General features: G+C 43.1%; 1 protein-coding gene across 1 annotated transcript in view; it reads left to right on the top strand.

The window, feature by feature from the left end:
* Positions 1-23,047, top strand: part of cpne8 (copine VIII) — a 68,082-nt gene extending 45,035 nt beyond the window's left edge. Inside the window, exons 10-21 of the mRNA XM_063197788.1 lie at positions 4,783-4,887; positions 5,116-5,157; positions 5,531-5,606; positions 6,295-6,348; positions 7,221-7,282; positions 10,558-10,604; positions 12,956-13,137; positions 17,712-17,839; positions 19,209-19,311; positions 19,833-19,890; positions 20,744-20,817; positions 22,814-23,047. Of these exons, the coding sequence (XP_063053858.1) occupies positions 4,783-4,887; positions 5,116-5,157; positions 5,531-5,606; positions 6,295-6,348; positions 7,221-7,282; positions 10,558-10,604; positions 12,956-13,137; positions 17,712-17,839; positions 19,209-19,311; positions 19,833-19,890; positions 20,744-20,817; positions 22,814-23,047 (1,165 nt within the window). The remainder of the gene's footprint in view (positions 1-4,782; positions 4,888-5,115; positions 5,158-5,530; positions 5,607-6,294; positions 6,349-7,220; positions 7,283-10,557; positions 10,605-12,955; positions 13,138-17,711; positions 17,840-19,208; positions 19,312-19,832; positions 19,891-20,743; positions 20,818-22,813) is intronic.
* The last annotated feature ends 2,127 nt before the right edge of the window (positions 23,048-25,174 follow it).

Genomic DNA, 25,174 nt, shown 5'->3' on the forward strand with positions numbered 1-25,174 from the left:
GAGCAGTTAAAGACTACTCTCGCCTTCCCATTGTGGAACACCATGTGATGGGGAATATACCATGAGCCAGCGGTACTGTCGGCCTCCTCACGGGTGATCTTCACAGCATATCCCTCCTTCTCCAGCTTGTGTATTGCTGTGTTGTAGATGGTGGCCTGCTCAGGGTTGTTCGACAGCCGTCTCTCAGCCCTTCGTAGGAGAGGCATTACAGCAGAGGGCGAAGCTTGGAGTAAGGTATGGTTGTCTTTCCACAGGAGAGGTGTTGCATATCTCTCCACGCCATCCACATTGATCCGTGCCGTGTCACTTTCCAGCAGAGCGAGTGCGGCCCTGTCCTGCTTCGAGCGCGTGATCTCTTTCTCATTGCGACGAGGCAGAGTGTCGAGTTGCCATAATTTCTCCACATTGTGTCGTAGCTCTTGAGCAGGTGACAGGAAGGAGGTGTGTAGGGATGAACTCTGATGACAGGGCTGTTGCAGGACCGTCGCCGGCCCTTGGATGGCCCATCCTAGCTTTGTGCATACAGCTACAGGAGAGCCAGGTGAGCCAATGCGGACTGGACATATGGCAGTGATCAAATGTGAATTGTCTGACCCAATGAGGATCATCGGCTTGGCATTGTGGAAGGGCTTGACTGGCACATCTATCAGGTAAGGGTATTTCTTCTTCAGGACATCAGCTGGACAGGATTGCTCAGCAAGGTTCAGCTCTGAAGCAGTGAATACATTCTTGAGCTTGTGTCTAATGCCCAGGTTTGACATGGTCGATACCTCAAGTGTCACAGAAGCTCCCTTCAGATGCACTATGTCCTGCCTGACAGTTCTCAAAGTTAGGAACTCACACTCCCTCTTGAGGCCAAGCTTGTCCACTGCAGCGGGAAGTATGATCGTCCTTTCAGATCCATCATCGAGCAGGGCATGTGTATCCAGGATCTTGTTCCCATTGCACAAGCGAACAGGGACAACTTTGAGCATCACTCGGCGTGAGTGACTTGCTTGATCCAGGTAAACAACTGTGGAAACAGTGCTGACAGTAACACTGGGCTGTTGCGTTGTTGCAACTTCATGCAAAGTCAACAGGTGCTGCTCTCCACATGTGGCGCAAGGCTTCTTCAGAGTGCACTTGTCGGGTTTATGGCCTCTTCCACACCTCCAGCAGCGGTTCTGTTCCTTTATCCAATCTGACTTCTGGGACGTATTCATGCTGGTGAATTTAGCACATCCACTCAGGTAGTGCTCATTGGACTGGCAATATGGGCAAAAGGGCTTGAATCGCTCACGCTTGGATTTTGGTGATGTGGAAAGTGCACTTGTGTCAGGTGAAGTTGCCTTCGGCGTAGCAGCAGTGTTTAGCAGCACAGTGGATGACTTCGTTTTAGTCTGTTTAGAGGACTTGGTATCTCGACGTAGAGGCTCTCCCTGAACGCCTTCAGCGGCCCGCCGAGAGATTTGTAGGGTTTGAGACTTAATTTCCAGCCAGGATGCCAGGTCGATCAGAGTGTATGTCGTAGTAGACCCACTGGCGATGATGCCTCGCTTCAAGCAGTGTTCAACGAAGGAATCTCTGTAGTTCACAGGAAGTTTGCTAAGCAGGATGTCAACATGCGAACCACACTGCAGCTCGTACCTGGCTGGGCCACGTGTCGACTGTAGCATTCCCACTAGTGAGCTAACTGCTGTGCTGAAGTCTTCAAATGCTTGGGCGTCACCAATTCGGACGGGTGGAGCTTGCTGCAGGGCCTTTAGCTCGCTTTGAATGAGTGACCGTGGCTGGCCATATCGTTGTTCCAGAGCCTGCATCGCAGCGCTGTAGGGCTGTGGACTGTTCAGGTGCCTCTTAGCTATCTGATAAGCTGCAGGAAGTTTCAGAAGGTCAAGGAGAACTTGAAACTTGTAGTCCTCTGTCAGATGTCGATGAGGCCCTAGGACTGTGTCCAGACCCTTTTTCAGGAGGATAAAGTCACTCTCTTTGCCAGATGAGAAAGCAACCAATTTAGGCTTCGGTATCCCATAGGATGAGGCAATGGCCATCTCCATCAAGTTAGGTACTCCTGTATCAGGAGCAGGGTAGGCCGCAGGTTGTGTAGCAGGATATGGGTATGGGTACCAAGGATAATGCCCCGGTTGCGGTGGCGCAATCCCATGAGGAGGGTACCAAGGCCCAGCAGGTGGCTGCACTGGCGGATAAGTTTGAATGGGCGGAGGCTGATTTGGCACTGGCTGCCATGGAGGACGCTGTGCAGGAACTCGCTGACCTGGAGGAGGTAGCATGGACGCTTGCTGGCCTGGCACAGGCGGCGCGGACACAGGCGCTAGCTGGACTGGCAGAGGTGGCGCATGTGCTGGCGCTGGCTGGCCTGGCGGCAGTAGCACGGGCGCTAGCTGGAGTGGCATAGGTGGCATGGGTGCGGGTGCAGGCGCTAGCTGGACTGGCAGAGGTGGCACATGTGCTGGTGCTGCCTGGCCTGGCGGCGGTAACACGGGCAATGGTTGTCCCCGCAGAGGTGGCGCGGGCGCTGGCTGGCCGGGCATGGGTGGCATATGTGCTGGCACTGGCTGGCCCGACGGAAGTAGCGCGGGCGCTAGCTGTCCCTGCAGAGGTGGCACAGGCGCTGGCTGGACTGGCAGAGGTGGTGCATGTGCAGGCTGGCCGGGCATGTGTGGCGCATGTGCTGGCGCTGGCTGGCCAGGCGGAGGTAGCGCGGACGCTGGCTGTCCCTGCAGAGGTGGCACGTGCGCAGGCTGGCCGGGCAGGGGTGAAGCATACGCTGGTTGGCCAGGCAGGCGTGGCAGACGAGGCAGGCGTGGCATGGGCACCGGTGCTGGCTGGGGCACCAGAGGTGTGGCAAGTGAGGATGCCCTCTCTGGAGAGCCATAAGATGCTGGTGTAGCAGTGCCATCCGATTGAACATTCTCTGCTTGCTCAGTCAGGCCTACCGATGCTGCGAGAGGCCTATGTTGTGCCATGTCTAACCAGGGTCCTACTTTGGAGGCTGCTCCTTGAAGTGCCGATGGGGAGAACTGAAACAGTGGCTGAGGCATGACTGGATTCAATTCTTGCACATAAGTGTGACTAGGGGGTTCTGGCCATAATGTTTGAGGAGCTAACATGTAATCTGAGGGAGGCCTGTCTCCAATGTGGGTAGTAGTGACAGGTGCATAGCCATATGTGTCTGGCAAACTGCTACTGTACTGCTGATAAGGAGAGGTTGATCTTGGATGCTCATGATAAAAGCCCACAGTACTTGAAGGATAAGAGGCACGCTTTGCATTCTCCATTTCCATAGCAAGTTGTTCCATTGCAGTGCTTAAAGTTTTCCATCTCTCCTCTAGTTGATCTAATGCAGATGCTCTAGCAGCGGTAGCGCTCTCAGATGGGAAAGAAATGTTGCTCTGACTTACATGTGTTGCATGCCCTGTTGATGGCATGTGTGGTCTGGAGGGGGATGATTGGCAAGGGTGGCTGAGCACATAGTCCTCTAGGTAAGCTGGAGGTTGTCTTCTCCGGCTGGGGCGAGGATCAGGCAGATGTGCTTCACCCTGGACATCTCTAGAAGCAGCCATGACGCAGATGATGTACAATCCGGCTCGAAGGACCAATTTTGTAGGATATAATGATGAGGAAAGTACTGGTCGTACACCCGCTGGCCTAATTCTTCGGTCAGAAAGAATGCAGCTGTTCTAGAGGTTGAGTCTTGCCATTTATTACTTAAACAGAGATGAAATAATCTAGTGGTGTCGTGTGGTTTTCTATACAAAGACAGAAATAAAGGAACAAACAGGACAATGCTAAGTTCACATTACAGATGTCCCATTCACAATATCTACTCGAGGTAATAATTACAGGAAAAGTACTGCACACATCAGTAATAACATAGTGATAAACAGTACTAAAATGGCATAAATAATGCATTAAAACAGCACTAGAAATCGTACAGCATTAAATATATTAAATGCTAACAAAGAACACCGTGCACAGGATTGCTAACGCGCCATTGCTGAGTCACGGAACATTCTAGAGATTTCCAATTACACAGAACGATTGTCAGGCTTCAATACAAAGTTAGAAAGGACTGTAGAAACGAAATAAATGGCTGTACAAATGAAATAAAGCCTTACAAAGAAAATATGGGTACTTACAGTTACATTCACGCACAACAACACTGAAATACTTCCAAACGAAGTCGGAGAGTCCGGGAATGCGACTGCATGAGAGAGAATGTCCGGGCATGTCTCATATCACGCAGCTATAACATGCGTTCAAAGCGTGATCAGTCTCTTAAAGCGACAGAGCCACATTTCTTATAGTCAAGTCACTTACATAGGAAAATGTACACATAAGGAAGTAAGGCATTTAAACATATGAATGCAGGGAATTTTGTACAATGAGGCAATACAAGTAGTCAGATACTGAGCAACAATTTATTGGCTGTTTTCTGTATCAGTCTGGATCAGTCTGTATCAGTCTTGTAATGCTTTGAACTACTCTTATTTAATTTAACATTTATTTGCTCCCGAAATATCCACGAAAGTAATTGAAACTTAAAAAAAATGCTGCATCGATTCTGGAACTTGCCGCATTGAATCGGATCGTCCATGCTCTACATTGGATTGGATCGCCGAATCGATCATTGTTGACACTACTAATAAACATGCAAGTCTCTTCCTATTAGGCGCTTTATTTAGTTGAGTTAGTAACTAGTACTTTTAGGAATATGCCTCTAACCTTCATATCCTGAGATCTTCATGTATTGTATTTGTGGCCGTGCTCTTTGTTGGTTAGGTTCACCATCTGCCATAAAACAGAGGTGGTGAAGAACACTCTGGACCCCGTCTGGCAAGCCTTTAAGATCCCTGTCCGTGTGCTGTGCAACGGAGACTACGACAGGTATGGTGGACACACTGTGTACCGTCTGCTAATTGCTTTTGTAGCGTCCTTTTATTTTCTCCATGCACCTGGCCTGCTGCTGTTCTGTCTCTGCTAATTTATTCATGTGGGACAACTGTGTTTTTTCTCATTTCGGCTAAAAATAAACATGGGTTGACTTTTAAGTTTAATAGCTGAAGAGATGTTGAAAATGAATGTAAATATCTGCTGTTTGTGATGTGTACACAGAGAGATAAAGATTGAGGTGTACGACTGGGATCGAGATGGCGGGTAAGGCAATCAAAACTTCACATTGTGTTTTTAAACCACGCAGGTCCGAGTTATATTGAAGCATGCATTTCTTCATGTCACCAGTTTTATCACAGTGGCGAATTGAGTGCACTGAGTATGGGCCAAAGACTGAAGTTGCAAAAATCTTTGAACTTTCAGCTGTAATTCCTTAATAACAACCATAGCTTTTACCCTAATTGTACATGTGTGTACATTTTCACTTGGACCTAGGCAGATATTGCTACACATTTGACATACTTTATTTTAACATTCACTGCAATACAAAGTTTAACCCCCACTTGATCTTCATCTTATTTTCATCAAACATAAGACATGCATTAACATTGCTGATCTCGTCTCTCCCTCTACCCAGCCATGACTACATTGGGGAATTCAGCACCAGCTACAGGGAGTTGTCCACCGGCCAGTCTCAATTTTATATATTCGAGGTAAATCGCCAGTGCTCCTCTGCCATACACTGCACTCTCTGTCTTACAAATTCTCTGTTATGTGTTCTAGAATTCTGTCACATGGGCGCACATGTGTGCGTACGGTACATTCTGCGCATTCTAGATGGACCACACAGGCTGTTCCATTTGCCCCTTGTCGCGAATGCCTCTGTGTGTATAGTGGTACAGTACACAGTGTTAGCTATTGAAAGGGATGGTAAAGTTATGTTTATGGGTACCGCGTTTGCATCTTTAATTAGTCACATACATTACATGCACTGTACATTGTGTGAGGCACAAGGGTACCACAGCCTGCTTACAGTAATGCTCCCAACTGTGCTTTAGATAATAAGCTTGCTGTGGTGGCTCAGAGACTGGGTAATCCACGTATCTTAAATGTGCATTAATTATATTATAAGAATGTCTCATTAAGCGTAAGGCTTCTGTATTCCTCTAGCACTTTCCATACTAATGAGGAAGAGCCACCTCTCTTGTCTTGATAAGTGGCTATGCACTTTTTGTGCCTTTTTTTGTCTTTTTTATTTTCAAATCATGTTGCCAGCCATGTATAATGTATAATGCCACTGTTTTAAAATGGCAAGGTTGTGTCATTGCGGTACTACTGTATCCATCCAGAGTTGAGTGTTTTGCTCTGAATCAAGGACTTAGTTAAATCTTGTCTGGACAGGTGGTGAATCCCAGGAAAAAGAAAAAGAAGAAGAAATACAAGAATTCAGGAACTGTAAGTTTATCCTCTATTCCTTCTTGTTTCATTCCAGTAATAGGACCATAGATGAAAGCCAATGTGTAAAGTCCAGACAATAAGTTGTCACTCAACAGTAACAACAAAAAAGACATTCACAAATGTCTTGTTGAATTGCTTCATAGTTATGCACTGATGGAAAGAATTGTCAAAGCATCAAACGTCCATATAAAATGAGCACTGTAGCTTATTTCCTTAATTACCTTAGGGTATTAATAAAATATCTACGCTCTCCTCTGCTCTACTCTCTTCTGCTCTGCTTGTAACCAAGGCGCCACTACCGAATGCAGAACTTACGTTGTGCCTGTTCCATGACTGAACACCTGTGTACACACCCAAGCAGACGATGTCTTTCACGTTGTATTTTGTTGAGTGATTCTTGCTGTCTGGACTTTCTCTGGCTTTAAGAGAGAGCACATAGGAACAAAATGTCTATGTTAACTTGCTGAATTATTGGTAAGACTTCTTATCCAAGGTCCTACTGTACATAACACCTTCATAAGCAATGCATTATGCCTTTATAAGCAGTGCGTAAGCATTCATAAGTGCTAGTCCACTTTTAAAACGCACTGCATGTGGGTTAATGTCATTTTATATGACTTTTGTCTTGAGTCATATGAGTCTCCAGAAGCCCAAGCTGTCAGATTCCCATGATCCACATACAGTAGATTTAAAAAAGAAACATTCATGAAGAATTCATGTAGTGTTTGTGAAACGGGGAAATATGGCATTTATGAAGTGTTTATGTGGCGTTTGTGAAGGAGATACTGCATTGCTTATCAAACGTGTTGTGCCCTCACCGCCTTATTGGACTCTTAATAGGAAGTGTTACCAAACTTTCCCTTTGACAGGTGACACTGCTGTCCTGCCTCATCGACACTGAAGTCACCTTTCTGGACTATATCAAAGGAGGGTGAGTATCGCCAGGCCACCAGTTCACATCTCTCTTGAGCCGTGCTTTGAATCACAAAATGCCACAAAACAAACGTGTCTGTTTTTTTCCCATTTGATGCATCTCTGTGTTTTCTTTGAAGTGTCATGTCCCTTTTAATTCAGGCCTCAGTTTATCACTGTTAGAGGGAAAGTCATATACAGTCCATTGACACTGGTATTATTCAAATCAAGATTCACAATGTGCAGATGACTTGATGAGACACATTTTGTTGATTATCATGGTCCTCTGAGTCAGAGACCCAGCAAACTGAATCCAATTAACCGCTTAAGAAAGTGGACTGAAAGAAAACGACTTCAGATTCATGATCGAATCCATAAAGAAACGTTCTGCAAATGCTCTCTAGGTCGTCCTCAGGTGAGCCTTCCATCGTTGCTTCCAGTCATCCCGATTCTCCATACATCTTTTCAGTTTGCTGGTACTCTGGGCTCCGGCGTCCTTCTTGAGTATGTCCACAAATGTTAGTGTGGGCCGTCCTCTTAACCGGCATCCATGTGATGCTTCCCATAGCACCCGTTTGCTGGCTGGCAGTTCTGGGTGCCTTTGGCAATGTCCTGCAAGTCTCATTCTCCTTATAGCTATGCACATTTCAGAACTTCAACACAGACAAACCCTAAGTAGTTATTTTGGGTATTTCTTTATTCACTCTTGTCATATTGAATCAATAACATATGAAGAGCTCTTTTCCGAAATGTAATTCATTTTTCAAGAAAAAAAATGTCAATGTTTTTTATTGTGCATTTAATCAAGTAATTGTGATGTTTGATTTTTTTTGTTGTATCATTTATTTCTTAAGGATAAATGAAACAACATTAAACCAGCTCAAATTGTCCTGCTACCTGAAAACCAATGTCTAAAACCCCCTTTGAATTCAAATGGCTTTTAAAGCATTTTGGAAAATATCTTTCCATGTTATTCTATGTTCCTTTCTGTGTTGTTCAACTCACTGAACTTGTTTTGTTCATAAAATGCAGTTCACAAGTAAACTTGCCTCGTAGGATAAATGGTGCTACTAGTAGAATCCACGTGTATGTATATGCACATGTGTGTGCAATGTGCTGTGGCGGGCTGTGTGTGTGTATACATGAGTGTGTGTATGTGTGTGTGTATGCATGAGTGTGTATGTTTGCATGAGTGTGTGTGTTTGATGTTTGCCACAGCTGAAGGCTCTGCTTAATGAGATTGGCTTGCCAAGTGCACAGAGGGGAGAGGATGGGGCCACGGAACACGACGGAAAAAGAGAGAGAGAGAGAGAGAGAGAGAGAGAGAGAGAGAGAGAGAGAGAGAGAGAGAGAGAGAGAGAGAGAGAGAGAGAGAGAGAGAGAGAGAGGGTGGGGGGTGGGGGGTGGCGGTGGGGATGGGGCTAGAGACAGAGGAAGGGAAATGATGGTGCCAGGGAACGCAACAGAGTAAGAAAAGGGAGAAAAGGAGGGATAAAATACAAGCGATAAAAGGGGGACGAGACAGAGAGGAGCGGAGAGCAAGAAAGAAAGATAAACAACAGAAAAGCAGGACAGAAGGGATGGATAAAGACATTTAAAGAGGGAGTGACGGAAGAAGAGAAAGAGGCAGAAGGTAGCAATAGAGATAGGAGAGAGCGAGAGAGAGAGAGAGAGAGAGAGAGAGAGAGAGAGAGAGAGAGAGAGAGAGAGAGAGAGAGAGAGAGAGAGAGAGAGATGGAGAGAGATTAAAGAAACAAACTGGGTGAAGAAAGACAGATGTACAGTATAGGGAAGAGAAGAGGATAAGATAAGGAAGATAGAGGTGAGAGAAGGAAGGCTGGGGCAGGAATACATTAGGTCTGGATGACAGTCGGGATTCCAGAAGGAGGTAGCCAGAAAGATGAAGAGAGTAGCCATAGGAAGAGGGGGAGTAAGAAAGAGGTAGACAGAAGGGAAGAAGCAGAAGAGAGCGGTGGGGAGAAAGGGAAGAGATGATGAGATACCTGCTACCAGAAAGACAGAGATATGGAGGGAGTAGGGAGAGGTAGAGGGGGAGCAAGAAAGAGGTAGACAGAAGGGAAGGAGGAGTAAAAAAGAGAGGCACAGAGAGGAAAAGAGAAGAGAAGAGAAGAGGAGATCAGAGAAGAGAAAAGAAGGAATAGCTCTGAGTGGAGACAGACCTGCTAGGTTCTCCCAGGGAAGAAAAAGTAGAGAGGGGGAGAGCAGGAGGTAGAGAGAAGGGGAAGAAGGAGAGAAAGAGAGAAAGGTAGAAAGAAGGGAAGGGATGGCTCCCTATTGGAGGCAGACCTGCTGGATCTCCCAGGCGTGAAAGAGACTCGCCTACACACACAGTGCCTTTATTTCAAACGGGGGAGAACGAGAAAACTCCAGCGCGCTTAAACTCGGGCTAAAAATAGCACTGCTCGGAGTGGGTGGAGTTTAATGCTCGGAAGGGCTTAGAGCTCTGGGTAGCATTTTTTACAGTCTCCTTTTACAGTCTAACTACTGTATGTGTAACACATCATCACATTCATATTATTTGCAGCATGTAAATGCATGCATTTGCAATGTAACACTCGAAGCAAACCTTTAACCTAACCCTGATACACCTACTGTAAGAACAAAATGTAACATAGTACAACACAGTAGCTAATGATGTACAATACCAACATTATGCTATAATCAGGACTGTACAATAAAGAGCAGGCACAGTTGGATGTTAGGTTCATGTTGGGTGATGAATTTACTCTGATTACCTCTAAGTGTTCTTTTCCTTTGAAGTGTACATCAGCCAACATCAAAGGAAATCACAGAGTGCAAAACTACAAGAAATTATACAGGGCACAGGCACACATGTACATACCACAGATGCCCTAATACATACACTGTCTTACGCATGCATGCACACACACACGCACATATGCACACAAACACACACGCGCACACTCACACACGCACATACTGTACACACGTACACAAACACGCACACACACACACACACACACACACACACACACACACACACACACACACACACACACACACACACACACACACACACACACACACACACACACACACACACACACACACACACACACACAATCAATAATTACATCAACTTATTTATTTTGGCGAACTTTGGTTTCATTGTAGATGTTTTTTGTGGTTCTTCATTATGAGTAATTTGTAACTTAATTTATAATTTGATCAGTTACCTTTTGCTTTATGTTAACAGCGGATGTTAATTTTCCATACCTCTCAACTAATTACTTTTTCTTATTTGACTTGTAGAACGCAGATCAATTTTACTGTGGCCATTGACTTCACTGCTTCAAACGGTAAGTGTGCTTGAAGTTAAACCTCAATGTTGAATTCACAGCAGTCATGTCAGAAGCTGCAACCAGGCACCGCCTCCTGTATATTTCATCTGATATTACAGTTTTTGGCAGCTTATTCCACAAAGCATGATTTCTCAACCTAGTGGCAGAGTAATGTAGCGGCTTCAGCTGTGTTCGAGATGGACTACACCCGCCATCAACAATATCTGCTGGGAATTGCATGGGGAGAGATAAAGGGGAAAAAGAACTTAAATCTGGTGCCTGGTGAATACACCAATACCTTTATACTGCAGTGCTGTAATACCTTAAGGCAGTGTTTGACCCAGAATTTTTGTTAGTCAAAGTGGTGGGGCGTTAAAAGTATATATCTTTTGGTAAAGCAACTTTAGAAGTTACATTCACAACATGACATCTTTATCTTTTCAGGGGACCTAGTCAAGGTGGCAGGTGTTTCTTGTCAAGGTGGCTGCCTTAGCAATAAAGTGCTGGGGGAAATATAATGTGCCATAGTCATTATGAAACCCACAGCTCTCCCATCTAACCATTACATTCCAATACACTTAGCAGGTGCTTTCATCTCAAGTGCCTCAAGCTACAGCTATGCTGCCCATGTTTGTGAAAAATGTTGAATATAATTCACAGCAATGGTGATTGTGAGGATGTCTTTCATTTTTGATGCATTTTACATTTGATCTCACAGTGCGAACAGGCAAGAAAAAAAGCCAATACCTGTGTAACAGAACAAAACAAAATGTGGCAACAACCCAACATCTGCATCGATTAAGGATGATAACAACACTAAAATGATAATGCACTGTAATGTATCGCTTCAGGGTCTGGATTCTAGAGCACAATTCAGCCATCACTGATATCATAGTAACTCTTTCTGAAGCACTTTGATGATGATGATGATGATGATGATGATGATGATGATGATGATGATGATGATGATGATGATGATCCATGGCCTAACGCAGGGGTGCCCAATCTTCCAACTTGGGGCCCACTCAAAATTGTCACAAATGTTCGGGGCCCACCTCTGACCCAATTAAGAATAAAACTCAAATAAATCAACAGCAACACACACCAAATTATTTTTTCAAGAAAATGATTTCAAGGCCCACTTGGAATACCTTCAGTGCCCCGGCCCATATTTTAAGAATCACTGACCTAATGGTCAGGGAGTTGATCCTGGCACCAGACTGATGATGATGATGATGATGATGATGATGATGGTGATGATAATGATGATGATGATGATGATGATGATGATGATGATGATGATACATGACCTAATGTTCAGGGGGTTGGTCCTGGCACCAGAGGGCTGCAGGTTCGAACACCACCCTTACCATTAGATTCAAGATTCAAGATTCAAGAATGTATTGTCATTGTCAAAAAGGCAACGAAATTGTGTTTGGGGTACAATACTTAGTAGCAGCAGGTTTTCAAGTAGAGTGCAATAAGTGGTAAAAGTGACACCATTAGGAAGAATGTGTATGTTCTTCCCACCCCTGCATCCCATGGCGGAAGTGCCCTTGAGAGTAATGGTGGGGTGGCGTCCGCGCCAATGTCTTATCCTGAGCGTTTCACTCGGTGCGTAATTCCAAGAGCAGTATAATGAAAAGGAAGAAAGGAGTCGCACACTGGAGCTAAATGCAAAATCAAAAACTGTATTAAACAAAGCCGAAAAAAGTAAATAAAACCGACAGACAAGGGACAAACGTTTTGGGTCTAGCCCATCATCAGTGTTCCCAGTGTTCTGCTTTGTTTAATACTTGTTTTGATATACTATGTTTTTGATTTTGCATTCAGCTCCAGTGTGTGACTCCTTTCTTCCTTTTCATGAAGTGCCCTAGAGCAAGGCACCTAACCCTACATTGCTCTAGGCACTTTAACCAATGCCCTGTACCTAGATAACTGGAAGTTACTCTGGATGAAAGTGCGTACGAAGCTTCACAAAGTGTAACAAACTGTTTGTCTGTGAAGATTCTCATTCATCATCCAGGTCATCTTTGTAAAAGGAGCTGTTGACAACTACACTCTTTTGACAAATAGTAGTACCAGATACAAGACATGTAATGTAATGATGATGTGTCTTCATGAGCAGATAAACTTGCCCCAGCTTTCCTCTCTGCACTACCTGAGCCCCTTTGATGATGATGATGATGATGATGATGATGATGATGATGGTGGTGATGATGGTGATGATGATGATGATGATGATGATGATGATGATGATGATGATGATGATGATGATTATGTTGTTGATGATGATGATGATGATGGTGATGATGATGATAATGAAGTTTATAATGAAGTTGACTGTGATGATGTGTTTTGGTGAGCAGGTAACCCGTCCCAGCCTACCTCTCTGCACTACCTGAGCCCCTACCACCAGAATGCCTACGCCATGGCCCTGAGAGCCGTGGGAGAGATCATCCAGGACTACGACAGTGACAAGATGTTCCCCGCACTCGGCTTCGGAGCCAAACTACCGCCTGACGGCAGGGTCTCGCATGAGTTTGCCCTGGTAAGGTTAGGTCATACGCTAGCAGCTGAAGGAGGTAGGACTGCACACTGCCAATAAGCTCCAAAAATAAACTTCATTATTTCTTAAAAAGCAACATTTTGATCAGCCCAGACCTTCATTAGGCATGATGTCTGATGATGATCCAGGGTGATAGAAAAAAACGTTGCTTTTTAAATAACAAAGTACATTTTTTGGAGTTTATTGGCAGTGTGCAGACCTACGTCCTTCAACTGCCTGACACTTTTGTCTGGCACCTGCAAAAAGTGTTTTTGGATGTGCTCACCCTACCCAAAACTTTGAAGTTATATGGTAGCCTCACAATGTGCACCATTCCATCAGTGGAACACTGCAATAGTGGTTAAAAAGACTACACTCCTACGACATTATACAGAGCCTTTAGTAATACACTCCAACAGGGATATTGCCATTCTGGTAACAGCAAATTTATAACAGGGACCATGTCTTAATAGTGTTTTTATTTTTCTCTATAAGAGAGAACTTTGTGACAAGGGAAGTTGTGGCATCATTACAAAAAAACACAAAACAACAACAACAACAACATCGCTAAAATCAGGGGGAGGCAGTGTTCTAGCCAATTGAAGCCAATGAATGGGCATTGGTCATGTCATACAAGGCTACAGCTACAAAGATGTTTTCTTGTCATGTGCATAGAAATTCTGACTGAAGTAGCATATATGCAGTGTAGTAAATTGATTGAAGCCAGAGCATTGTGTATACACCAAGATGGCTACCAGCCATGTGACTCATCGGGCATCATATTTTGGCTGCCATTTTGGTACTGCCAGACTGAATGAATTAAACCTCACACCCTGGCTTCAGTTTCACTGGCATGTACTGTATTGCTCTGTATTCCTTCTCAACCCCCCCCAGGTGAAAAAGTGGTTCAATTTAGTACAATAAAAGCACAACTGAAGTGTACTTAGCATGTTAAAAGCGCACTCACACTTTTTGTGCTAAGAAAAAGTATGTTTACAATATGCTTATTTAAAGTGTACTTAAAATTAGATGTAATTAAGTTGCTCTCAAAGAAAGTACACTTTGCGAACCATACATAAAGTGCACTTAGAAGATGTTTGGCTAAAGTGTATTTAGAGGAATATACTAATAGTGTTCTAATAGTGAACTTACTAAAAGTGTATTTTTTAATAACATATTACAATTGCACTATTATTAAGTGCACTATGATTATACTTCACCCAAATGACTTCGAAGTGTGATTTTCTATAGTGCGCTTTAAAGTAAATCACTTTAACATATTGGAAGTATACTTTTTCTAAGTGCACCATGATTGTGCTTCATCCAAATATATTCAAAGTGTGCTTACACAAAGTGCATTTACCCATCATGCATCATCATGCATGTACCATCATGTAATGCACTTCTTGGAGCTCAATTTCTCAAACAGAAAGCCATTGACCTCTAAGGAATATCTTTGGTTTGCATGAAAATATTACTCATTGTTATATTCTGCGTTTATTGTAGGAGTTTTAAAATTTTAAAGTGGTACACAAAAATGACCATGCTCCCACCGTCATTATGATGGTCACGTATATGTTCTGGTATATATAGGCTCACACTTCCCATGACACCATGGCGAGAGGTAAGTTGGAACTAGTTGTTCAAACAAATAATCAAGAGTCATCATTAATGATCAATTCATATGGTCAATTGCAGGAAGGTGAAACAAGAATGAAATAAAGTAACATGTGTATCTGAAATCTCTGTAACAATGCAATGATTGTAAATGTCAGTCGTGCTAGGCATGCATACTGTATCACTACTGTGACATGTGGCTGTGTGTAATGTACAAGCTCTGAGGACCAGCATGGATTGTACTATTACATTTATATTATTTCATGTACTTGGGAGTGTACTGTAAATATACTTCAAGCATACCTGTTATATATTTACAATACTTAATATGATATACTTTTTACAGACTTAAAATGTTCCAATGTAGTCCAAAGAAGCATGAAGTTAATATACTTTTATTGTACTTCTAGTAACAATAAAATGTTATAGAAGTGTACTCAAGCACACTATTAATGCCATACGAATGCATGAAAAGCGTGTTTGGAGCATACTTTCAAAAGTATGCTTGTAGTGCACTTAAAGTTGTCCAAAAGCGGTGCCAATTTAGCATCCTCAGTGTGCTGCAAGTGTGCTGAAGTACTGCTTTAGTAGTGCTTCAGCGCACTAATAGTGCAATGAAGCGCACTTTAAATCGCCGAAAATAGTACACTTTGTACTAAGTACGGTCAAAAAAAGTACACTTTAAGTATATGGGTTTTTCACCTGGGCCCTGTCTGAAATGGTATTAGTGGCAGATAAATTGGCAAAACAAGACAATTGGCAAAGATGTATTTATTTACACAGACTACGCTGCAGTAATGGCATATTCCATACGTGGAAGTATAATGTGCTTTGCAGGATAAATTACAGAAAAAAATGTATGACAAAATGGTGAAAGTTAAAAATGGAAAGGCAAAAAGCTATCAAAAATGAATGAAAACATGACATGAAGTTAAGCACGGAAAATATAACAAAGCATAGAGTATTTTATCACGTGTTATAGTGTGTCGTGACTTTCTCGCAGCAACCAGCCGCAGCAAAAGGCAGAGAAGGAGGGGGAGAGCAGATAAGTAATTCTCTCAGACCACACATTGGGGACACACAGCCACTTCTACTGTCAGACACTGCAGTGCTCCTGTGTTAACGCTCTCATCCTGTCAGATCATAAGATACCAGCGCAACAGAACTAGACTTCTCACGTTACAGTTTCATCAGGAGCGATCTTAATCAGCCATCCAACTCTTTTTCCAACAAAAAAAGGTCCTCGCTTTGTTATTTTTCGAAACATCTGCCCGTTTCCACAGTGACAGTTATTGCAGCCTTGCGTGTGTGTGTGTGTGTGTGTGTGTGTGTGTGTGTGTGTGTGTGTGTGTGTGTGTGTGTGTGTGTGTGTGTGTGTGTGTGTTTTATTCTCTCTCCCGCTCACAATCACCCAGAGGGCTCACAGCTGAAGACAGGTTCCATATGCTCCTCCTCAGCTAACCATTTAACATTTACTTAAGTGAGCTTCTCACTCCTCAGAGCCTGCTGCTGACAGCCAGCGCAGTGACAAAAGGAAGAATATTTATTTTTTACGCAACTGAACTGCCACAGTTTGGAGACACTCGCTCTGCCGAGATACGTATCTCAATGACGGCCTCGTTTTCTTTTTCTCTGCCTCTAAGTGCTCACTGTCTTGTTAATTGTGTCCCTTGGCTGTGAAGTATAGCGGCATCTTCGTTCACGGAACGATGGAGGATTATTTTGACTCATTACGCTGTCGATTTTTATGTTGTTTATCAGAGAACTCACATGAACAAAGCGTAACACAACACACCAAAAAGAAGGCAGTCACACTATACTACTACTACCATGATATTTTTATTTTATTTTAATCAACCAGCTTTTTGAAAGATTGTTAATGATAATGATGCATTATCTTATAGTTCCAAGTCTTGCTCGGGATTATTATGGGATTAGCACGTGAGCACATAACCTCACATTTAGTGTGTTTTTGATACGTCACCCAATGTCGCTAATTAGCAAAGCTGTCAATCCGAACATTCACAATAAAAACCTTGATGTCTGTTCCCTCTGCCTCAGCTCGGCGCCTAGGAGTTCAGGTGATGATTGCAGTAATTAAGTAATCTGCTAGTCTGATGATTTGACTGCTCATCAGGATCACCTGATGCAGAAAATAATTGGCTCAAATATGTGGCAGGTTATTAAGGTTACTGAGGCTGGGGTTGATAATATGTCTGCTTCTCTCCCACATAATATCTATCCTATGCACACATATTATGTGGTTCCTTTTAAAATCACATGCAAAGGGAACCACGATTGTCTTTCCCATAAATGAGATGCATTCGCACAATTGAATTTAAAAAAGATTCTCTGCCACACATACTGTAGAAAATTCAAGCGGTTGAAAAATTCAATACGTCAGACAAATGTGGTCCTGAGATGAATAAAAGTCATTAAAGTCATAAAGCCTGAGGAAACGCTTCCCTCATCACCATTCCACTGACATATAATGCTCATATATCCAGCTGCCTCTTCCCATTAGTGTCTCGGAGCTCGTCGCAAGAAGTATTTGTGTGTGTCGCAAACACGTGATTTGCTGTGGTGGAGAAAAGTTGAGTGCATGCTTTATTATGCGTGTATGCACTGATCAAAGGGACTCATAAGGTGCCTGTCTGTCAGTCATTCTGTTTGTCTTTCTTCCTGTCTTTCTTTCTTTCTTTCTTTCTTTCTTTCTTTCTTTCTTTCTTTCTTTACTTCTTTCTGCCTGTCGTTTTGTCTTTCTCTCTTTCCTTTTTTCCTTCTTTCTGTTTTAAATACCTATGCACCTTGATATTTTGAATGTCTCTTCTTGGATAACAGTTTTCTTTCCTTCTTTCTTTCTTTCTTTCTTTCTTTCTTTCTTTCTTTCTTTCTTTCTTTCTTTCTCTCTTTCTTTCTTTCTTTCTTTCTTTCTATGTACCTTCCCCTGCTCCGCCCAGAATGGGAACCCTGACAACCCGTACTGCAGTGGGATCGAGGGCGTGATGGAGGCGTACTACACCAGCCTCAAGTCGGTGAGGCTCTACGGCCCCACATACTTCTCACCCGTCATCAACAACGTCGCCAGGTCAGTGCCTTCCTTTGCCATCAATCACATAGGCAGGCAGGCCAGTGTCTCTCACTTCTCACACAGGGCTGGACTGGTAATCTGGCATACCGGGCATTTTCCCGGTGGGCCGATAGTCCTCAAGAGCTGATGTGTAGTTTTTTGTTTGTTTCAAATCTTTCTTTAGAGACCAGCCCACAATTTAGATGGGGCGTCCCATTGCCATTGGTGCATCCGTAATATGCAGTACAGTGTAAGTCCCAATATATCGGGCCGATATTTAGCATTTTTGGTATATCGTTATCGGCCATACTTTCAATAAATTTCCACCGATAAGTTTGTATAACTTTCACAACGAATTTTGCAACCGTTTTGTTCTGTGCATCTTCCATTCTGCACTCCCCACTTTGAGTCCATGAGAGTTCATTATTATGACTAAATATATGTTGTATATATATAATAATGTTTATATTTCATAACATTTTATTATGAACAATTTTTTTATATATCGGTTGCACATATTGGTTATCGGCCTCCCATTTCCATAAATATCGGTATTGGTATTGGCCCTGAAAAAACCATATCGGTTGGGCCCTAGTACAGTGGACTGAGCCCATCATGATTGTAGTATGTGGGCGGGGGTGGTACAGTAGTAAGGGGCTGGCCTAAGCCAAAATGCCCAGGCGGGTTTGTGTGCCCAGTCCAGCCCTGCTCTCACCTGTCATCAATCACACACGGCCACGACGTCTCTGTTCAGCATGTGGAGGTGTGCCTGCCTCCCACACTCACAGACTTCCACTATGCAGAAATATTCTGCTGCTACATTCTGCTGTTTCATTCAATTCACTGAAGAAGCTTATCTCGATTAGCACACTTATCCCCTGTTTTATATATGGAGAAATTCATGAAATCACTTGTGATAGGAGCAGAAGCACGAAGCAAGACTTTCAGTTTTTGAAGCCATTTTGCAACAAACTTTGCAAAAAGATCCCATGGTTTCATGCAGAAGCAGAGTTGAGCAAACCGACTTCAGAAAGTGAAAGTCCTGTCTTGTTCTCTTTCTGCTCTGAACGGCATGTGTGCTTAAGGAGGGTAGCATATCATCCTGTGATATTTCAACCTGCTGGATGTACAGTACATATCAGTACGAATACTAATTAAGATGCGCTAGTTGTGGGTTAGATCTGGGGTTAGTTGGGCTGGACTTTATACCTTTCTGAAACCCCCAGGATGTTCGCCCTCCCGCCCGCCCGCCCGCCTGCAGGTACAGAAGCAAATTGCATGTTCAAAAAGCTGCTAACACCCACACAGGCTGTACATTATTTAGCGCGGCTGATCTCTTATTAATGTGATTGCGGCCCACTCCCGTCTGCTTTCCCTCCACCGCCAGATATGCCTCCCTGGTGAGAGACGGCTCGGAGTACTACATCCTGCTCATCATCTCCGATGGAGTCATCTCGGACATGGCCCAAACCAAAGAGTCCATTGTCAATGTGAGTCCAAAACTCTTCACTTTTTTATATTATGCACTGTTTTTACTTTTGCTTTTTTTTCCTTCCTTGTAGACTTTCATGTGACTTTACAAAGCTGGTTGTTCTGTCAGCCTTCCGTTTGTCCTTACAAAGCTGTTTCACTTCAGTGTCATCTATTTTTTTTTATTCTTCTCTGCTTTAGACAGTTACCATTTGTGCTGCTTGTCAGTCTTAAATTAAAAAATAACAATGATTTTAAGACAGATTTTATGATTATAGTTTAACTTTACTCACAGGGATTATTGAGTGAATGCTGTGGAAGACATGGCTTTAAATAGAGGCCAAATAAAGTGTTTTTGGTTGGCTATATTCTAACCAACAATGGAGATAGGATTGGTGTTGGATAAAGAGTATAGACAGAAAGTTTACAGAAAGTTTTACAGAGTACGGACAGAACATTATATGATGTAGGTAAATACAGTGCAACAGCAGCAGTTACATGTGTTATGTCCTTTTGTTATGTTTCATGTTTCCATTTCTAGGCTTCTTGTCTCCCAATGTCGATAATAATAGTTGGAGTAGGACCTGCTGAGTTTGATGGTGAGATTGAAATGCATGTCACATATTATGGCGTTAATATCTGAAATTGTGTCTGAAGTCCTTCAATGTGTGTGTGTGTGTGTGTGTGTGTGTGTGTGTGTGTGTGTGTGTGTGTGTGTGTGTGTGTGTGTGTGTGTGTGTGTGTCTGTGTCTGTGTCTGTGTCTGTGTGTGTGTGTGTGTGTGTGTGTGAGAGAGAGAGAGAGAGAGAGAGAGAGAGAGAGAGAGAGAGAGAGAGGATGTCTGTGTGTGTGTGTGTGTGTGTGTGTGTGTGTGTGTGTGTGTGTGTGTGTGTGTGTGTGTGAGAGAGAGAGAGAGAGAGGGAGAGAGAGAGAGAGAGAGAGAGAGAGAGAGAGAGAGAGAGAGAGAGAGAGAGAGAGAGAGAGAGAGAGAGAAAGCATCGTGCTTGTGTAATAGCATGTATATTTCATCAATGTGTGTTTTGCTGCTGGCATCACATGTGTTTGATAAAATGTTAACCAGCTACCATCTAAAATATATTTTCCTCCATACAGTACTTGTACAGTCATAATAAAAATGTACAACTGGATTTTTCTGGACAAATGTACATTTTTAGTAGCCCTTTCATGCAGGTGGGCTCGCCGGCGATCCCATTCACTATTTGCGGTAAAAAAAACCCCCAACATTGCTATAACACATAATACAGGTTAAGACATGGACAATACCATTTTGGTGACAATACGGTTGAAACAGTGCCTCTGCATGGAAGGGTTAAGTAAAGTATTTTATTTTGTTGTTTATTTTATTCTATTGAATTTTATTTACATGAGTTTGGGTTGTCACGTTTTATTTTATGAGTTTAGGCTGACGGATGCAATCCATGTTTTCCAACAGAAATGATCGAGCTGGATGGTGATGAAGTAAGAATATCGTCCAGAGGAAGATTCGCAGAGAGAGACATTGTTCAGGTTCATTTGCCCTTACTCACACTTTTTTGATGCGCAGTACAGTATAGTGATTTATGATCAGTAGTGGTTTAGTGAAAGATAGTTGTGTAAATGATGGTGAACCAAGTGAAAAAGTGGTTTACATTACACCCAGGGCTTTTAGATGAACGCCCGCCAACTGGCCAAGTGCTGGTGAAAATGTTGTTTGAAAGTGAAAACCCACCTGCGAAACTCAAATTCCCATTGACATTGTGACACAGCACACAGGGAGTGTATGCATGCCTATTAACATGTACTACCCAAATTGGCTAGTGATGAAAAAAGTTAATTTATAGCCCTGATTATACATGTTACTATTTACAACACACCTATATCTACAAGGTCATACATCAAGCTACTGTAAAAAAAAATATGCAGAGATCAGAGTACCCAAAAGCCATAAGAGTTTAAGTTTGGACTAAAGCTACATTCACTTACGACACTACTAGTTACTTGCTTCTAGCTCATTCTCTTGTTTTGCTACTCGCTTATGGAATGTTCGCTAACGTTCCCGCGAGTTTAGCTATCACTGCAAGTGATAAGTAAACTGTCAATAATCCGAACTCTTCTTATCGGCTACTCACTTATTCACATTGCTCGAAGCTTAAAATATTTTTTTAATCTCGGCCACACCGCTGGTACTCTCCTTGCATGTTCAGACCTCACTTCGCTGGAACACAAAAACATTCCATTGACTTCTCTCGCTGAGCGAGTAACTAGTAGCGACGTGTGAATGTAGCTTAAGTGAAGACAGAGAAGAGAAGAATGCTCTTAAACTATGCATGTCTAAGACATTAACATTCATTAAATGCAAATGCAAGCTTGTTTGTAATTTTAAGAGTTGAGCAAACAGCGCTTATGAACAGTTGTTCTACACACTGCCTCTCTCACAGATTGGTCTGGTTGAGAAATGTTCTATTCCTGGATATGTGTAGACTTGTCCTGTTCACATGAGAGTTTTAATTCCGAGTGAAATTGATTTAGCGCCGAATAAAAACTAATTCCGCTTTGAAAAGATCAATTAAACAGCTCAATTTGTAATTGAAATAACTATAAAATAAACTTAATTCCAAATGAAGTGACTGGTTAATTCCCATTTTTATTTCTGAATTACTGAATTACATGTTAACATTTTATTCTGCTTAAACATACAGTAGGTACAGTATTTCATGCTGGTTTAACTTGCAATAATTAAACATCATGGGATTGGGCTTCCATAGGCTAGAAAAGTGAAGCAAAGAACTGACTTCAAAGCTATAAAGAAATGTGTTGGCGCTTGATCTGAATGTTTTCTTTTTTTTTGTTAACCTATGAAGGAAATCCCATGAATTTAAATTATTGCAAGTTAAACCAGCATGAAATACCTACTGTATGTCCTAAGTCTTGTGACAATATCAAGATGGATTCTATCCTTCTCTTGGTACAATGCAGTGGCTTTGATGTTTGATGATGTTTGCAGATGATGGTTGATGTTTGATGTTTAAAGGAACAGTCCACCCTTTTTTGATTTTCACATATTTGCAGTATTTCCAGGCATTATTCATGAATGTGCATATCATTTTCTTCTCAGTGTTTTCAGTAGGCCTACTTAGATTCATTGGTATCAGAATTATTAGCATAGCTTAGCATAATCACTGGAAGTAAATAGGAGCATTAGCATCAAGCCACAATTGATCACAGGACGGGATTAAATTGTCATTTTGCACTCTGGTGAATTTTACATTCATTTTAAAGTAGTATAAGTACATTTTTTGATGATGTTTTGTTTGTTCCCATAGATTTGCATTGCTACGCTTAATTTGGCTATACTGTTAAACTAATGCAAACACATAGACGAAAAATCCTCTGTATTATATGTTACTGGGACTTAACTACATATTAGCACTTTCTTGAAATGAGGTAGACTGTTCCTTTAACGTTTTTATGACTGACAGGATTTCTACCTTATTTCTCCTGTCCTCCCCTCTTCTCTCTCTAGTTTGTGCCGTTCAGGGATTACATCGACCCCAGGGGCAACCACATCCTGAGCATGGCTCGCCTGGCCAAGGACGTCCTGGCGGAGATCCCGGAGCAGTTCCTGCACTACATGAGGACCAGGGGCATTAAGCCGCAGCACCATCCGCCGCCATCGCAGTCACAGTCGTACTCCTTCCTTCCGCTATCCTCCTCAGCCTCCAAACCCCCATCAATACCAATGCAGACCCAGATCTGAGGTCTGAGAGAGCCGTCCCAAATCAGGGCATACAGTAGTAGTAAGAGGGGGTTAGAGTGGAACTCACTGACTGGACTGACTGCCCAGGATGGGCCGCAGCCAATGTGCAAGTAGCCACCCCTTTGCCAGATCATGTGCATGAGAAAAATGGCAAACAAGGGAGATCCTTACAAACAGGCTTGCTTGTGGCACATCAGTGGTTGGCTTGTGTGTGTACAGGGCCCACAGAGATTTCGTGTGTGTAGGATCCACAGGGATTACTTGTGTATAGGGCCTGATGAGTCCAGTGCTGCACTGCAGTATGGCTGGTACCAAGACAATCCCACAACTGTGTGTGTATGTGTGTCTCTCTCTCCTTCTCTTGGACTAGCAAAGGCATTTACACTTTGATGTGAGGACGACGCAGGCTCTCAGTAACGTTGTGACGATGTTTACCAAGTTGCCACACACCAGGGAATATACCATCTTGAGGCCTCTCACAGTTGGGAAAGCGAAATGTCTTATTTTGATCTTCCTTCCATAGCTCCTCTTCAATGAATTGACATCTCACTGTTGTCACTGATCTGTCTTGCGGAAAGAAAGAAAAAAACAATGTTTACAATTTTACTGGTTTTTACTGATGGTTAATTTTATACTTTTTCATGCGAAGACTGACCTGTCTTTCTTTTTTCAGAGGTTATAATGGTTACATGTCAGCTCAAAGACTAAAGCTGCCAGGAAGGAGCAACCATCTTTTATTTATTTACTTGTTTCTGTGTAAAAAGAAAAAGTAAGCATGTTAAATGTGACGAGCATGCAGTGTCATCTCAAACTTGAGTTCTCCCTCCACTCTCTCACTCACTCTCTTGTATCACAGAGTGAAGGCTCTAATATACTTCTACGACAATACATTGTCATACAGCAACTGATAAAAAGTGACAAAATTTCATTGCATACTTGTTGTGGCCTACTTGGGGGCAGCTAGTGTACAGTACCTGCCTGATAGATTTTTATCTTGACCCTCGCCAGATGAATGTACAGTAGTTCTGCCTTGCTCCTCACATACATCTGGGAAGGCTGCATTGGAGATGTATTTCAGAAGTGAAAGTCGTGGAAGTGAAAGCCCACCTGTGAATCTCCAACTCCCATTGTCATTGTGACACAGCACTCCACAGCACACAGGTGCTGCACTGCACTGCACACGACAAAATTGCATTTTATGCCTATCTGTGCAAGAGGGCAGTGTGGCGGGACGGTACCATGCTCAGGTTACCTTACTCATGGAGGTGGATGGGGGAGAGCACTGGTTAATTACTCCCTTCACCAACCTGGCGGGTCGGGAGTCGAACCGGCATCCTTTGGGCTACAAGTCTGACGCCCTAACCGCTTACCCATAATTGCCTAGAAGGCAGGGCCTAATCTGGTCAGGAGAAGAGTGATTGTTGTCATTGTTGTCTGAAATAAATAGTCACATCTCCGCCAAGTCACATCAATGAAAATGTGCGCACCGCACAGCGATCCTGATTGGCCCGTTTATTGTTTGTCTGCCTTGAAAGCGTGTCATATCGATATGTTCCAGATGTATGTGCAGAGCAAGGCAGAACTACATTCATGGGGCGGGATTTCATGACCATTCACATTTAGCGTGTTGAGTGCTTGTGGGTCGATTGAAACTCCCATTACATTGGTTGAGTTTCAAATTGGCCCCAGAATACAAAATGCATGTTCTTCCACTGTTTCTAGGACGACAGCACCAGGGACCCATACGTAGAGTCGTAAAAACAACTTAAGAATCAAGCTGTTATCCCCCGTCATGTTCCCAGTTTGTAGCTATGAGCGTAGCCACGAGTGTAGCAACAACATAGTGAGTACCAGAATCACCTGGTACTAATGGTACACGTCTGGTATTCTGCTTTACTTGCGCGGAATGCACATTTGCAGAAGTGTTCTAGAGCCGTAACAGCACGTGTGCGTGCGTGTGTTAGTGCGTGCACGTGTGCGGTAGTGCATGCATGTGTGCGTGAGTGTTTGCGTGCGCTCACGCACGCGCGCGTGTGTGTGTGTGTGTGTGAGTACGGGCGTGCTTGTGTGTACGGGCGTGCTCGCATGCGTGTGAGGTGAACAGACACTCCCACGGTCCACAGTCCT

Source organism: Engraulis encrasicolus, chromosome 4 (assembly GCF_034702125.1).
Source record: "Engraulis encrasicolus isolate BLACKSEA-1 chromosome 4, IST_EnEncr_1.0, whole genome shotgun sequence".
Classification (NCBI taxonomy): Eukaryota; Metazoa; Chordata; class Actinopteri; order Clupeiformes; family Engraulidae; genus Engraulis; species Engraulis encrasicolus.